Raw genomic sequence first — 17,128 nt, forward strand, 5'->3', positions numbered from 1 at the left:
AAGAGGATTCCGAGACAAAACTGAAGAACGTAGAAGGAAACGAGGAGGATGTCGAGATAAAACTGACAAACGAAGCGTACGGGGAGGTTCCCGATACAAAGCTGAAGAACGGAGAAGCAGACGGGGAGGATCCCGAGGCAAAACTAAAGAATGGAGAAGCAAACTGGGAGGATCCCGGGACAAATTTAAAGAATGAAAGAGATGGGGAGGATCCCCAGACAAAACTACGAATCGAAGGAGACAGGAGGAATCTCGAGACAAAACTGAAGGACGAAGAAGAAGGGGAAGATCCCGAGGAAAAACTAAAGAACAAAGGAGACAGGGAGGATCCCCAAACAAAAGTGAATTACGGAGGACAGGGGGAGGAACCCAAAACAGGACTGAAAAACGAAGAACGAGTCAGGGAGGGCCCGCAACATCCATATTACTCGTAAGTCACTTCACTTATATTTTTACACTTAGAATTATCCCATACCAAACTCAACTACATATCTTAGTACCATTAACTGGTCCAGTTTAAGCGCACTGCGAGTAGTGGCGGATCTTGAACAAATAATACGTGCGAGCCAGGGGATTTTGAACAACAATTTGGATATGCCAACTCAATACATATAAACTTGTTTTTTTATTTTTTCAAAAATCTTAATCCATTGAACGAAAATAGTTGGGTGGACTGTGGCCCGCCTTAGTCCATACTAAGATCCGCCAGTTAATTTCTCCTACACAGAACACCTCATGAACGTAATGATTTTTTTTTTCATTTTTTCTTGTATTCACACAAATTTGAGGGGTAGCACAGGCTAAAAATATTTTGTTAAGAGAGCCGATACAAAAAAATTACACTAAAAATGTACTTCGCCCAGAGTACTTTTAAAGGACGCAAACATGCATGTGATTCTTGTAAGATGAGTTTACATAACATTAATCGCTCGTGCGATGTACAGCAATTTCAAAGAACAAGCGATTGAGTACGTAAAACAAGCCGTGCAAGAAGACATCGCAGGAAACTACGCTAAAGCCTTCCCCTTATACATGAACGCGTTGGAATAATTCAAAACTCATTTAAAGTACGAAAAAAACCCAAAGATTCGTGAAGCAATCACGCAAAAGTTCACTGAGTATTTGCGTCGTGCTGAGGAAATTAGAGCTGTCCTCGATGAGGGCATTGTTATCCCTGCTGCGAGTGGCAGGCATGCAAGGGTGGCTGCATATTCAAAGACAAAACCGAAAGACGGAGAAGGAGATTTCGAGGGATTGCACTATGCGATTGTTCAGGAGAAACCGAATGTGAAGTGGAGTGATGTTGTTGGACTCGAGAGTGCTAAGCAGGCGTTACAGGAAGCGCATATTATGCCCGTTCGATTTCCTCATTTCTTCACTGGTTAGTAAGCTTGAGTGACTTTATAATCTTTTGTTCATAATCAAGTACATAAAGAGTATGTTTGGCAAGGAGCTTTTAGGGGCTTCAAGCTTCAAGCTTTTAAGAAAAAGCTCATACCTAACAAAAAGTCTTGTTTGCTTCAATAAGCTTGAAGCTTTTATATTAGGAGAAAAAACTATTTTTCTAAATGCTACTACTACTAGCGTTTGAGAAAAAGCTACAAGCTTTTACAACTGAATTTACAATTTTGGTACTTGAACTTTCATCAACTTTTGTTAATTTATATAATAGTTACATATTTTACCCTTATTCAAAACTAACTACCCCCATGACTCTTTAAAAGTCCATAACTTTTTCACGCGTTAATATTTTTTTAAACACATTACATCATAAAAAAGAGCATTTTATTCTCTTCAATTTGAGTATGATATTGATATACTTCTTTACCGGTTATGATGGGCAACAAGTCGAGTCAGACGAGCTCGGGTCATGTTTAAGACCAAATTAGGGTCAGAACGAGTCGATAAAAAATGGTTAATTTAGTTCGGTTCATGTCGGTACGGTTTTGGGTCGAAAGAGGCCAGATCAGAACATGTTTCAGATTAAAACGGTATCTGGTCGGAAAGGGTTTCAAATCAAAAAAGGTTGGTTTAAAAAACTATCTATTTGAAATTACTGTATATTTTAGCTTTGTTTCTTGATTTTCGTCACGATTACACGCTTGCTGCCTTTGCACGAAGTACAATTCTGCATTCGGGTTATGCGTGCACTAATATCAAGTGAATCACGTACCGACACTAATTATGCGGTTAATCTCAGGCTGGGCGCGCACTCCGCCGCACCGCGCTGACACCTAATTAGTTTTATTAAAAGCTCCAGCTACTCTGCCAAATACCTAAATATATCTAAAAAACTTCAGCTACTCTGTCAAACACCTAAATATATCTAAAAAGCTACAGCTAGCAGCTACCAGCTTTCAGCTAGTTTTGCCAAACATACCCAAAGTGTTAGCTTAATTAGTCATTTGGTTTTTGAGATTGCACTTGTTTAAATGTTTAAACTTCAAACAATCATTTAGTTATATATATATATATATATATATATTTGAGTTGTTATCAATCACAAAAATGAACGTTTTACAGGGAAAAAACAAACGTTGACTTTACGCTTTACGAAAATAAACATTTCCCTTATGGGATAACGACCAGAATGTCCAATTGACCAATCAATTTCCATAATGTCCACCTAAAACTCATTGACCCGATCACTTTTAATCATTACTTGACATGATTTTAACAAGCCATGTTCTGTCATGCGCCATAAACCGTTAGGTCGCTGTGGTTTTTGTTTTTGTTTTTTTTTAAATCGTCCAAGCAAGCAGGATTGTTTAATTAGGTGTCTAACGAGACTTATTATGGCTTCCGACAGTTGGTAAAAAATCTTGCCTAGTAGTGATTAAAAAGTGGCCAGATCAACGGTTTTAAGGTGGGCACTATGAAAACTGGTCGGTCAAATGGATATTTTGTTGATAATGACCCCAAATGAGTACAAAAATAAACATTTCTTTTTTGTGTTCGGTAACAGCTAGAGAATTAAATTTTATTTTTCAAAATTCAATAAATCCTGAAAATATTTAAAAGAAAATGAAACATGACTTATAATTTAGAAATTATCATCGTGAGGAAGGATCAAATAGAAACAAAGAATATTATGAGAACGATAGGAACAATTCTATGGATACCATAGAAAACACATTTTGTGTAAAAATAGTATGAACCAATCACAGTACATCCAATCTATTTATTAATAAAGGGTATTTGTGTACATTTGTTGACAATTATTATTAGGTAACTGCCATAATTATGTACCCGATTAACCCTTTTTATGGAATTTTTACATGCTAATTTTTATAGGATATTTTTTTAAATAAGATTCATTCTCCTTTTTTTACGTGGATCCATTCTCAGAACATGAACATGTTCGTCAGAACACACAATGCATAACAACACAAATATCACAACATATTATGTTAATATAAATAGTAGCACATAAAAAATAACAATACAACCACATAACACTTACATCTAATCTTCTAATATAAATGATCAAACTATGTAAAAGCAAAAACTATTTTAGCTCACTTAAAATTAAACAACACATCCACGTAATATTTTCAAATAACAGCACACTTAAGATGCACATGAAAACACATTCAAAACAACACATTAGGGTTCATAGTGTATACAAAACAAAAATAATAAAACTATAACAACACATTCAAAACAAAAAAATAACACACCCATAACAACACACTCAACATACAACATAAAAATAACACACCATAACAATACATTCAAAACAACACATTATGGCTCATAGTGTTTACGAAACCAAACTAATACATCTATAACAACACATGATGGCGAATTAGAGAACAAAAACTAAAATAAAATAACAGAAATGAGAAATAACTAAATCACATGCTCATTAAAATAGATTGGACTGATTTTCAAGTTTGTCGAATTGGACATCCCACATTTCTTTTTTACTTTATTTATGTGGCTTAATCTAATAGCAAAGATTTATGTTATAAACAATTGGCATAATTAATGTCTATTGAAGGGGTTTCTAAATTTAAAACACTAGGGGTATGTTTGGTTAGAGGTAATGGAATGAAGGGGGAATGGAATGGAAGAAGGAATGGAATTGACAAGGGAATGAAATGGATCATTACCATTCATTTTCCTTGTTTGGTTAACCTACAGGAATGAAATCATTTATTAATTTTTATTGTTTGGTATCTAAAAGAATTGTAGAAATGAAATAGAAATAATAAAAACACTTCTATCTCAAAAAAGTGAATACTTTTTAAATCCAAAAAAAAAAAAAACATACAATGGCAACGGTGGTAGCTCCGGCGACGAAAATGGTGGTGGCGGGTGGCGATGGTGGTGGCAACGGTGGTGGTGTCGGCGGAGTTGGTGGTGGTGCCAATGGTAGTGGTGGTGGTGGTTGTTAGGTGATGGTGTTGTTGAGAAAGTAGGGTGAAGGAGGAATGGAATGAAAAAAAAAGAAAGGGGATGGGAAGGAATGGATTTGATGGAATGGGATTCCATGTGTAATGGATGATTCCATTCCATTGAGCAACCAAACACCACTTTTTTCATTCCTACGTAATGAATCATTTCATTCCTATTGTCATTCTTACATACCAAACGTTACCTAAGAAGTTACATATATGTCCTTCATACTCATTTTAATGACTTATTAATTATATTTGATACTTTGCAAAATCTCAACCGTAAGATAAAAATATGGATGGCTAAGAATTGTTCCTATCGTTCTCACAATATTCTTTTGTTTCTATTTGATCCTTCCTCTTATCATCGTTATTATTATAACTATTATTATTATTATTGCTACTTAAAAGTTGGATTATTACATATATATACAATATTGATCATCTTTGTTCCATGCAGGCAAAAGGCAGCCCTGGAGAACTTTTCTTTTGTATGGTCCTCCGGGCACCGGAAAATCATACTTGGCAAAAGCCGTTGCTACCGAAGCATACTCTACATTTTTCAGGTGTAACATTTGTAATCACATACTATATATGCACACATATATGATATATATGTATTCATTAACTATATTGCTTTTATGCAGTGTTTCTTCATCGGATCTAGCTTCAACTCGAGTGCAGGAAAGTGAAAAAGTTGTTTCAAATCTTTTTCGAATGGCTCGCAAAAGTAAGCCATCGGTCATCTTCGTTGATGAGATTGAATGTTAGCGAAGCTGCAAGACGCGTCATAAGTGAAATTTTTATTCAGACGCTGGTAAGTGTTGGAACTCATATTTCCGCTACATAAACATTAAAATGCTAAGATTCATATTGGCTAAATGCATTAAAAGTAACAAACTTAATGTCCTCAGATTTCTTGAAAGAGATCTTCAATGTTTATGTATATGTATTTTGTAGAACAAATGAGTAAGGAATAAGGTTTGCGCAAGTCCTCTATTTATAGCCTGACATGTGAAAGTAACTTGTGTAAACTCTGGTGACTTGACGTGGACAGTCACTTGCCACGGTCAGTCTCATCGACCGTGGACAACCAGTCCACGTCCATCTTGATCTTGTGCAAGTGAACGTCATTTTCCTCCTTTTTGTCTTCAAATGCAGATTCATCACATGTTGCAAAGTGTCGTAGTCACTAGTCTTTACCTTGCAACATACACACATACATATGTATTTCACTTAAACGTGTTAACCAACGTTCACTAAGTGGAATTATTCTTTCAATAGTTATTTAATTTTCAAACAACGTTTATTTAAACAATTTTGTCTAAATAATTTTAGAAACTTCTCTTAAGTTTATAAAACTTCCCTTCTTCATTCTTTATAAAGTTCTCTTAATCCACAACGGGTTTCACTTGTATTTGCATCATCGATCTTCAAGTGTTTTAAGGGCATGTATGCGACATATAGAACATCATTGATGGACTAGTTATATTTCAAGTCAAATTAACTTAATTAGTCATTATCAAAACCATTAACGTTGATTAAAGTTTAAATTATTGTTTTCCCAACACACTTCATTAAGGTTAATTAAAATTTAAATTATTGTTTCCCCACGCCTCACGTCTTACAATAACATATTCGTTTATTAATTATTTGTAAAGAGATTTATTTTAAATACCAACTTCATTTTTCAGGCTCTAGGTACCCATGATGATAAATGTCGAAACACGAAATGAATCTGACCTGATCCAAGACGATGTTTCCACGGATTTTCGAGATGAACGAACCGCGTCTTGATCTTCTTCTCCGGCTGCTTGAGACCTGCAATGGTTTTTCGGGGGTGTGGAGGTGACTGCTAAGAAATCTCAAAGATCTCTTGTTTACAAACACAAAAAAGTGGTGGTGGCTCTTATTGAGCATGACCCTTTAATAAGGAGGTGGAGACCTCCTTATATAGAGAGCCTCATGGCCACCATCATGATACCTTAATGGGCCTAGCCCAGTTAGGGTTACCTCCACAAAACCCCCTCAGCCCAATAACATTGTATTAGTCCATATAATAAAATAAGCCAAACATAATAAATTTAGGGTCGTAAGACCGGGTTTAGTACCATACCCCTACAAGCCCCCCAAGTCCAGCGTTGCTCCTGGGCGCGCAAGCGTCTAGGTGGAGCGCTGGACTTTATGAGGTGTGTAAGGCTATGAGGCGGTTTTTTCCCTTTTCTTTGGCCTTGTCTTTATTGTCTTTGAGTTTTGGGAGGTTTTCCTCATGATGGTGACATATTGCGGTCCTTATGACAATGATGGTGCCCTGTCATAGATAAGATATAGCACGCATCATAGTGGCGCGAGGCCTGATAAAAGATGGAGCGCGCATCTCGATAATAATGTAACATAACTTGCGCGCGAGGCAGCTTACGAGTTATGAGAATAATAAAGCCTGCGCGCCAGGCGACTTACGGATCTATAAGAATAATAAAGTCTGCGCGTAAGGCGACTTACGAGCTATAAGAATAATAAAAGCTGCGCGCGAGGCGACTTACGAGTTATAAGAATAATAAAGCCTGCGCGTGAGGCGACTTACGAGCTATAAGAATAATAAGGCTTGCGCGAGTTGCGGCTTACGAGCTATAATAAAAATAAAGCTTGCGCGAGTTGCGGCTTACGAGCTATAATAATAATGGAGCTTGCGCGAGTTGCGGCTTACGAGCTATGAGAATAATAAAGCTTGCGCGTGAGGCGACTTACGAGCTATAATAATAATAAAGCCTGCGCGCATGGCGACTTACGAGCTATAAGAATAATAAAGCTTGCGCGTGAGGCGGCTTACGAGCTATAAGAATAATAAAGCTGGCGCGCGAGGCGACTTATGAGCTATAATAATAGTGGAGCCTGCGCGAGTTGCGGCTTACGAGCTATAATAATAATGAAGCTTGCGCATGAGGCGACTTACGAGCTATAAGAATAATGAAGCCTGCACGCATGGCGGCTTACGAGCTATAAGAATAATAAGGCTTGCGCGAGTTGCGGCTTACGAGCTATAATAATAATAAAGCTTGCGCGAGTTGCGGCTTACGAGCTATAATAATAATGGAGCTTGCGCGAGTTGCGGCTTACGAGCTATGAGAATAATAAAGCTTGCGCGTGAGGCGACTTACAAGCTATAATAATAATAAAGCCTGCGCGCATGGTGATTTACGAGCTATAAGAATAATAAAGCTTGCGCTTGAGGCGGCTTACGAGCTATAAGAATAATAAAGCTGGCGCGCGAGGCGACTTATGAGCTATAATAATAGTGGAGCCTGCGCGAGTTGCGGCTTACGAGCTATAATAATAATGAAGCTTGCGGTTGAGGCGACTTACGAGCTATAAGAATAATGAAGCCTGCGCGCATGGCGGCTTACGAGCTATAAGAATAATAACAGCTTGCGCGCGAGGCGTCTTATGAGCTGTATGAATAATAAAGCTTGCGCGCGAGGCGTCTTACGAGCTATAAGAATAATAACAGCCTGCGCGCGAGGCGTCTTATGAGCTGTATGAATAATAACAGCTTGCGCGCGAGGCGTCTTACGAGCTATAAGAATAATAACAGCTTGCGCGCGAGGCGTCTTATGAGCTGTATGAATAATAAAGCTTGCGCGCGAGGCGTCTTACGAGCTATAAGAATAATAACAGCTTGCGCGCGAGGCGTCTTATGAGCTGTATGAATAATAAAGCTTGCGCGCGAGGCGTCTTATGAGCTGTATGAATAATAAAGCTTGCGCGCGTGAGGCGACTTACGAGTTGTAAAAATAATGAAGCCTGCGCGCGAGGCGACTTACGGATCTGAGAATAATGAAGCATGCGCGCGTGGCGTCTTACGAGCTATAAGAATAATAAAAGCTTGCGCGCGAGTCGTCTTACGAGCTATAAGAATAAAGAAGCTTGCGCGTGCGCGTAGACTGCGCGTCATGCGACACGCGCAGATGTTGCATGTGCGTGCGCATAGGCTCTGGCTTTGTGTTATGCGCCACGCGCAGATGTTGCATGCGCGTGCGCGTAGATTTTATGTCCCGCGCACGCGCAGATGTTGTGTGCACGTGCGCGTAGATTTTATGTCCCGCGCACGCGCAGATGTTGCGTGCGCGTGCGCGTAGACTGTGTGATATGTGTGAGCATGTGGCGCGAAGCCGTACAGGTTTATGAGGATTCCCAACCTTTAAGTTTGGCGCTTGGCCTGATGGGTTTATGAGGATTTCCAACCTTAAGTATGGCGCGTAGCCATATGGGATATTATGAGGATTCCCGACCTTAAGTATGGCGCGTAGCCATATGGGATATTATGAGGATTCCCGACCTTTAGTATGGCGCGTAGCCATATGGGATATTATGAGGATTCCCAACCTTTAAGTATGGCGCGTAGCCGTATGGGATATTATGAGGATTCCCAACCTTTAAGTATGGCGCGTAGCCGTATGGGATATTATGAGGATTCCCAACCTTTAAGTATGGCGCGTAGCCGTATGGGATATTATGAGGATTCCCAACCTTTAAGTTTGGCGCGTAGCCATATGGGATATTATGAGGATTCCCAACCTTTAAGTTTGGCGCGTAGCCATATGGGATATTATGAGGATTCCCAACCTTTAAGTATGGCGCGTAGCCATATGGGATATTATGAGGATTCCCAACCTTTAAGTTTGGCGCGTAGCCATATGGGATATTATGAGGATTCCCAATCTTTAAGTTTGGCGCGTAGCCATATGGGATATTATGAGGATTCCCAACCTTTAAGTATGGCGCGTAGCCATATGGGATATTATGAGGATTCCCAACCTTTAAGTTTGGTGCGTAGCCATATGGGATATTATGAGGATTCCCAACCTTTAAGTTTGGCGCGAGGCCTGATGCGCGCATGCACGGCGGAGTGGTGACTCGCGAGTGCGCGTGCATGGCGGAGGTCTCTTGCGCAAAACCCACATGGTGGTTTCCGTGGTGGTTTCCACGGGCGCTCACGCATGTCGGCGGAATGGTGACCCGCTGGCGAGCATGCGTGGTGGCAGTCTTCTGCGCAAAACCCACATGGTGGAGGTTATTTGCGCGAAAACCACGTGGTGGTTCCCGCGGCGGCACATGCATGGCTGCGGAGTGAGAATCCGCGGGCGCGCGTACATGGCGGCGGAAGTCTGGTAATTTCTGGATCTGCACTTTTAGAGTCAGATCTGCAATTTTAAACCTAAAATCTAGGTCTGTAATCTAGATCTAGATCTGTAAAATTAGATCTAGATAGATCTGAAGCTCGGAGCGGATTTAAAACCATCACAGATCCGGAGACCTGATCATTCGAATCAGGCAGTTTCTTTTTGCACAGATCTGGAAGCCTCTTTTAGATCTATGGATCTTTTTGAGCTTTAATAGAACAAAACTTGAAGCCTTTTTCTGTAAACTTCCAGATCTGGGTTTTTCCTAGGAGAGATCTGACAGCCGAGATGAAGATCGAAGGGTAGTTCGTTGCCGTCCCACGGATGGCGCCAATGTCGAAACACGAAATGAATCTGACCTGATCCAAGACGATGTTTCCACGGATTTTCGAGATGAACGAACCACGTCTTGATCTTCTTCTCCGGCTGCTTGAGACCTGCAATGGTTTTTCGGGGGTGTGGAGGTGACTGCTAAGAAATCTCAAAGATCTCTTGTTTACAGACACAAAAAAGTGGTGGTGGCTCTTATTGAGCATGACCCTTTAATAAGGAGGTGGATACCTCCTTATATAGACTGCCTCATGGCCACCATCATGATACCCTAATGGGCCTAGCCCAGTTAGGGTTACCTCCACAAAACCCCCTCAGCCCAATAACATTGTATTAGTCCATATAATAAAATAAGCCAAACATAATAAATTTAGGGTCGTAAGACCGGGTTTAGTACCATACCCCTACAATAAAGTTCTTGTACTTGCAGCCACACATACAACATACTCTGCTGATCGGGTTTTCAATAGAAATAATAATCTTTAATTTAAGTGACATAAATATATAAGGTTTGGATCAAATACAAATTAAATTAATATGCTAACTGTGAGAATCAAGTAGTGTAATTATATATATAGCATAGTGTAATTACACTACGATGTAATTACATAATTACACTACTTATATATAATTACACTATTTGATTCGCATAGTTAGCACGTTAATTTAATTTATACGTTAACTTTCCCCTATATATATATATATATATATATATATTTGTCAGCGAACATTTAATAAATATTTCAAAACATGATGGTCCTTTCAGGATATCCGAAAGCGATTTGATAAATGTATATACATTCCACTTCCTGATTCGAAAGCTCGCAAGCACATATTCAAAGTGAGATGCTTCCTGCAAAGATATACTCATTAACAAATGGAAAAAAAAAAGTGCAGTTTATATAATATGCAGTTTGTTATGAACTTATGATATAACTCAACACACAGGTGCATTTAGGCAATACTCCAAATAACCTGACCGAAAGCGACTTTGAAAGTTTGGCTCATAAAACCGAAGGATTTTCTGGTTCGGATATTGATGTTTGCGTAAGTTGCATGCTCTTAATGAAATCATCACTTTATGTGTGCAATTGGTAACCTTAATGTCGGATTTTTGTAGGTTAAGGATGTTTTATATGAACCTATACGTAAAACTCAAGATGCTACGTTCTTTGTTAAGAAGACTGAGGGTTTGTGGGTCCCGTGTGGGCCCAAAGAACCCGGTGCGGTTCAGACAACAATGCAGGAGTTGGCTGCACAAGGCCTGGCTGAAAAGGTACTAATCTTAATTCATATTGTTGTAGATAATCTTTATGTTATTAGATAATGTATAAGATATAAACAAAGATGTTTATGATTATGACATTGATTAACTTAATAATACAGATTAGTCCGCCACCAGTTACACAAACGGATTTCGACAAGGTTCTGGCAAGGCAGAAGCCAACTGTCAATAAAAGTGACCTTGAGGTTTATGAGAGGTTTACAAAGGAGTTTGGAGAAAAAAGTTAATCAAATGAATGTATTATTTTATACTTGTTTGGTGTTTATTTAGCTTTTAATACCATTAAATCATGTAATTAAAAGTTAACCTCAAAACTTGATAACAATGCTTTATGATTTTATATATACAACTTTAAAAGTTGGGTAAATAGTTGTTAATAGCGAATAGCGGACAATAGCGACAAGCTACCTATACGCTACATAGCGATAGCGGCCAAATACCGGGCACTATTTTATTTTAGCGGTACAATAGAAAAAAAAGTTAAAAATATTTTATATGTATTTTTATACATATATTTGACAAAAACGGTGTTTTTATCATTATACTAACAAAAAAACCCTAAATCCAGCTAAAACAGAGGTAAAAAATTAAATAAACCTGAAAGATCGCTATTCTTCACGCTATTAACTGCTAAATATGAGATAGCGATGAAATCCTGCTACGCTACATAGCGCGCTATTATCGCTATTGACAACTATGCTTGGGTATCATTGTCCGGATAATTTACTCAAAGACATGAGGCGTCACCATCACCGTTGACCTCATTATTGGCAGCTGTGCCGCCACCACCACTGTTACTGTGGCTCGACAACTGCGACAATTATTTTGTTACTCAAATGCATCAAACATTTCAACTCAATTTATAGATTCGGAACTCTTGAAGTTCAAATTCATTTGACAAATTTAGCGCCTTTGTTCACAAGCCGCGGCCAACACAAAAATTCAAAATGGGACAGCAACTGAGAAATCAGAAATAATTAAAATAAACTATAACCAAAATAGTGACTGCATACTGCATGTGAAGAAATTTGGGCCTGGCAGTTGAACAAACCGCCATAAGACGAATAGCCACAATATCCTGCGTACTGGCTGCTGCAGGCTTTTTCTCACGGCCTGACCCTGTAACTCTAGACAGGTTGGAACTTGGACTCGTCTCTTTCGGGTTGCCTCTTTCAGGCCCACGTCTCAGTTTACTCATCTGCATACTGCATGCATACTAACATGAAGTTTTTCTAAACAATGATCACCAATATTCGCCACAAGAACACACACCGTCTTTAAAATGGTGAAACCGGTTCGAATCCCGAACAACAATTTCCCTATCTTCAATCCTAGAAATCAACTTAAACACCGTATGACAGTCACTGCAAACCCTAAGGTTCTTCTCAATCTGCAGCAAAGTCCCACGAGGCGTCGCGATCAGCCCAAACGCAACCGCTAATCTCTCACTATGACCGAAAAGAATATCCTCCTTATGCTCATCTTCAACATCATGAAGAACATAACTAACATCCGGCAAATAACCCGCCTCCCGTAACCGCAAACCCAACTCTTTCAACTTCAAATAAATACGATCAGACGAAGCATGCGAAGTATCGCCCGCAACAAACGAATGAATCGTGTTCTTGATCTCAATCCAACTGCAACCAGCTTCTTTCTTCACATTCCTCTCATCCATTAACCTCCTAACTTTTAACCTTTCTCGCCAATCGCCAGCTGTCGCATATAGATTCGATAACAACACGTAAGCAGCCGAATCTTCCGGCTTTAACGACATAAGTTTCTCCCCCGCTAATCTTCCTATTTCCAAATTCTTATGCACACGACACGCAGCCAAAAGTGACCGCCAGATCATCGCGCCAGCTGGCAACGACATGTCGTTTATAAAAGCCAAAGCTTTTTCAAGTAATCCGGCTCGGCTGTACATATCAACCATACACGAGTAATGCTCCGGCGTCGGGTCAATCTTTAAATCATTCACCATCATGTTAAAGTATCTTTCACCGTCATTGACCAATCCCGCGTGCGTACACGCAGTAATCACTCCAATAAACGTTATCCCGTCCATTTCCAGCTTTTCCATACGCATTTTTTCAAATATTTCAAGAGCTTTTTCGCCATACCCGTGCTGCGCGTATCCCGATATCATCGAATTCCACGATACCAAATCCCGTTCGGTTTGTCTTTCAAACACTTTCTTCGCACTTTCGATGTTTCCTCGTTTCGCATACATTGTCACCAGAGCACTACTTACACATAACATAATATTATAGTTTTCCTTAATTGCCCCTGCGTGAAACTGTTTCCCGTGCCCGACTGCCGCCATCGGACCAGCACACGCATTAAGAATACTCGAGAACGTATACTCATTCGGTCTCACACCATCACTCGCCAGCTGGCGAAACACTCGTACCGCCCCGTCAGCGTCTCCTAGCTGCGCATATCCTGCAAGTATAGCTGACCATGTAACAATATCTTTTTCCTCCACACGCTCAAAAACTTTTATCGCCTCGCTATTATTTCCTATTTTCATATAAGTATCCAAAAGTGCAGTCCCTACCGAAGTTGATGTTTCATAATTCGTCTTGATGGACTGTGCATGAATTTGGTAAACCGATACTAACGGATGAGCTGCAATAAGCGTAGAATACGTAAATTCATTAGGTTCAACGCCTTCACTACACATTTGACAGTATAAATCCATCGCTTTGTTAACGTCTCGGTTTTGTATCAATCCACCAATCATCGCAGTCCACGTCACCACATTGTTAACACCCTTCATAGTATTAAATATCCTCAACATGTCATCCATTTCAGAGCATTTTGTGTATGAAACCATGAGTGCGGTTCGGATATTCGGGTAAGCTTCCGTACCATTTTTCGACACGAAACTGTGTATTTGTTTTGTGAAAACTATTTCCTTCATGCTAGCACACACTTTCAATATTGTTACGAATACTGGTTGTGTGAGTTTGACTCCAAAAAGCCTCATTTTATGAAACAAATCAAGTGCAAGTAACTCATGGCCGTTCGTTACCAAACCCGCTATCATCCCATTCCAAGAAACCGCGTCTCGAACCTCCATACCATCAAACACTGCTTTTGCAGACCGAACCATTCCTGATTTCGAATACATACTAATCAAAGAGTTGCACACATACGTCGTAAACTCAAACCCTAACTTAACAACCGTAGTATGCACCTGCATTCCTTTCACAACCGAGCCACCGTCAGCCAACGCTCCAAGAACCGTAGCAAACGTAAACGGATTCGGCTTGATTCCCTCCACTTGCATCTGTAAAAACAACTCCACCGCTTGATCATGAAGTCCTCGTAACGAGTACCCGGTAAGCATCGAAGTCCACGACACCACGTTTCGGTCAGGCATTTTGTCGAACACCTGCTCCGCAACCCAAATTCCGTCCGTTTTCGTGTACATATCAATCAAAGAAGTCCCCACACTAACCTCCTCAACAAAACCATATTTAATACAATCACAATGTATCATTTTTCCAACTGTTTGATCACTTAAGCTTCCACATATCTTTAAAACGCACGAAAAGCTTGCCCCGTTGACCGGTAAGCCCAACCGACGGATTCCGATGAAGTGTTTGAGGGCTTGGGTGGTGTTATTGTTTCGGGCATACTCGAAAAGAAGGTGGTTATGGTTAAAATTGGGTGAATTGGGTAAATCTCTCTCAGGCATTTCGTCGAACAGGTGGTGTGCATCTTTGAAAACACTGGATTGAAGGTTTATTGCTGAAGCAAATGATTGTGAAGTATCTAATTGATTGTGGTAACAAGTTTGAAGCTTTCTAAAAGACTTTAGCTTCTGTAAATTCATGGTACGTTAAATCGTTGACCATGAACTCCATGCATCAAATGGCTTGGAAAGTGCAAATGTTCTTAAATTATTATTATTATTATTATTATTATTATTATTGTTATGATAACTTAGGTTTTTGATCCGGGAAAAACTCTCATACAAGGGTCAACCCCCGTAAACACTTGCTTAAAGGCACGATCGTACGGTGAGATCAAACTAGTTCTGTTCAAGGATCCAAGTAATGAGTGTCAGCTACTCACCTAGTATTCCATCATCACCATGGTGCCGCGGAAACTAAATGACGGGGTAAGAATTAGGGGTGCAAACAAGCCAAGCTGCTCGTGACCTGCTCGAGATCGGCTCGTTAAAAAGCTCAGTTGATCCGAGCTTTATTGATCCCGAGCCTAAAAGCAAGCTCGTTTAATAATCGAGCCCGAGCCCGAGCCCGAGCCCAACTTGTCGAGCTCGAGCAGGCTCGCGAGCCTAAACGAGCATGTCATTTATATAATTTTTTAAAATACATATTTAATAATTATTAATTAATATATATAATGTTATGAAAGAATAATAAAAATAACTAAATATTATATAAAAAATAATTGATAATTATATAAAAATAACTAAATAATATATAACGAGCTCGAGTTTGAGAATCTACTCACAAGCCGAGCTCGAGCTTGAAAATAGAGCTCGAAACGAGCCGAACTCGAGCTCGGCTCATTTGCACCCCTGGTAAGAAGAATCAAGCCTAGGTCACATGAAACACGTAGTGTCTTTCTTACCACTCTACTGTCAGTTTTTTTTTTTTATTTCTAACAAGATCAATATATATATATATAGGGGAGGGTTCAGGAGAGAAATGAGATTACTGTGAAAAATGTCAGAAATGAATATGGTCACTAGTTTTATTTTATGTTTTAGATGATTAAAGATAAATGAGGAAAGTATTAATGATTGCTTTCTCTTCAATTAATATAACTAATAAATATAATAGTTATCTATTCAATTAATATAACTAATCAAATTATTATAATTAGAAATAATAAGAATTCATTTATTTTTGTAACTTAATTTTTCTCTCTTTAATTTTTATCCCACACAAGTACAATTTATTCATACATTAAAATTTCTTTTTATCCAACACCAATTTCTTCCAACTCAATATATTAGTATCTGTCACACCCCGATCATGACGGAAACGTCGGGGCGCAACCGATTGTTCATCGCACACGACACTATTAAGTGACAATATTTAATCAACTCATTTAAATTCATAAAAACACAAAGAGTCACATAACTTGTTCATACAATAACCGAATTCAAATCATCGTAAATAATATAATGTTCGTTTTGCTAATATCCTAATAGCCTCGATAACGTTTTTTTTTTCTTCAAGTCCTCGAGTCAACCTAAAGTCAAACCTGTAACATTGCACAAATAGATTTTGTCAACACAAAGGTTGGTGAGCAATTTCATAGTTTTTGAACGATAGATATATAATATGAAATTCCACAACTTGTATACAAAACAATAAATAATAGCAACAATTTAGATAAATGAAATCGTTAATAAGAATACATTAACGACACATTTCTATAAGGGAATGCCAAATATACTCGGATTTTGTATGAAATCGTTAATAAGAATACATTAACGACACCTTTCTATAAGTGGATGCCAGATATACTCGGATTTATGAATCAACCATCCAAAAGCGGTAAACACATTAGCACTCAAGCATATAAGCATATAATCACCAAATCGAGCATTTATTTAAGTAAAGTATACAATAAAGTTTGTGGTTTAAGACTCAAGTATAAATCATTTGGATTTGAATAAGTTTGCAATGTCACCCCCAAAATATAAAAGAGTGAAAACGGGGGATGAAAGTACTCACATTCAAGTAATAAACTTGAAAGATTTGATGATTTGGAGATTAACCGGAACGATGAGTTTAACGAACGAAGCCTAAAGGAGAAAAAGTCTTGTATTAGAAAAGTTGTCTTGGAAGTCTTTAAACGAAAATAAATGATAAGAAATGTAAACAATTTAAAGTTTAAGGTTTAAAATGTAAATATTTAAGAAATTATAATAATAGTCCTTTAAA

General features: G+C 38.8%; 2 protein-coding genes and 1 pseudogene across 2 annotated transcripts; 2 read left to right on the forward strand and 1 right to left on the reverse strand.

Moving 5' to 3' along the window:
* Nucleotides 1-936: 936 nt before the first annotated feature.
* Nucleotides 937-1,386, forward strand: LOC143539103 (protein SUPPRESSOR OF K(+) TRANSPORT GROWTH DEFECT 1). The gene is given in 1 exon segment (XM_077032516.1): nt 937-1,386. A coding segment is annotated over 1 exon segment (450 nt).
* A 2,604-nt stretch (nt 1,387-3,990) lies between these two features.
* Nucleotides 3,991-11,422, forward strand: LOC143539122 (protein SUPPRESSOR OF K(+) TRANSPORT GROWTH DEFECT 1-like). The gene is made up of 7 exons (XM_077032529.1): nt 3,991-4,045; nt 4,861-4,966; nt 5,048-5,141; nt 10,677-10,751; nt 10,859-10,957; nt 11,031-11,186; nt 11,297-11,422. Exons 1-7 carry the CDS (start codon nt 3,991-3,993, stop codon nt 11,420-11,422), a joined length of 711 nt encoding a protein of 236 aa, XP_076888644.1.
* A 984-nt stretch (nt 11,423-12,406) lies between these two features.
* Nucleotides 12,407-15,039, reverse strand: LOC143539104 (pentatricopeptide repeat-containing protein At2g27610 pseudogene; annotated as a pseudogene).
* Between the last annotated feature and the right edge of the window lie 2,089 nt (nt 15,040-17,128).

Source organism: Bidens hawaiensis, unplaced genomic scaffold, assembly GCF_021521415.1.
Source record: "Bidens hawaiensis isolate Kalapana, Puna unplaced genomic scaffold, B.hawaiensis_p1.1 tig00011798_1, whole genome shotgun sequence".
NCBI lineage: Eukaryota > Viridiplantae > Streptophyta > Magnoliopsida > Asterales > Asteraceae > Bidens > Bidens hawaiensis.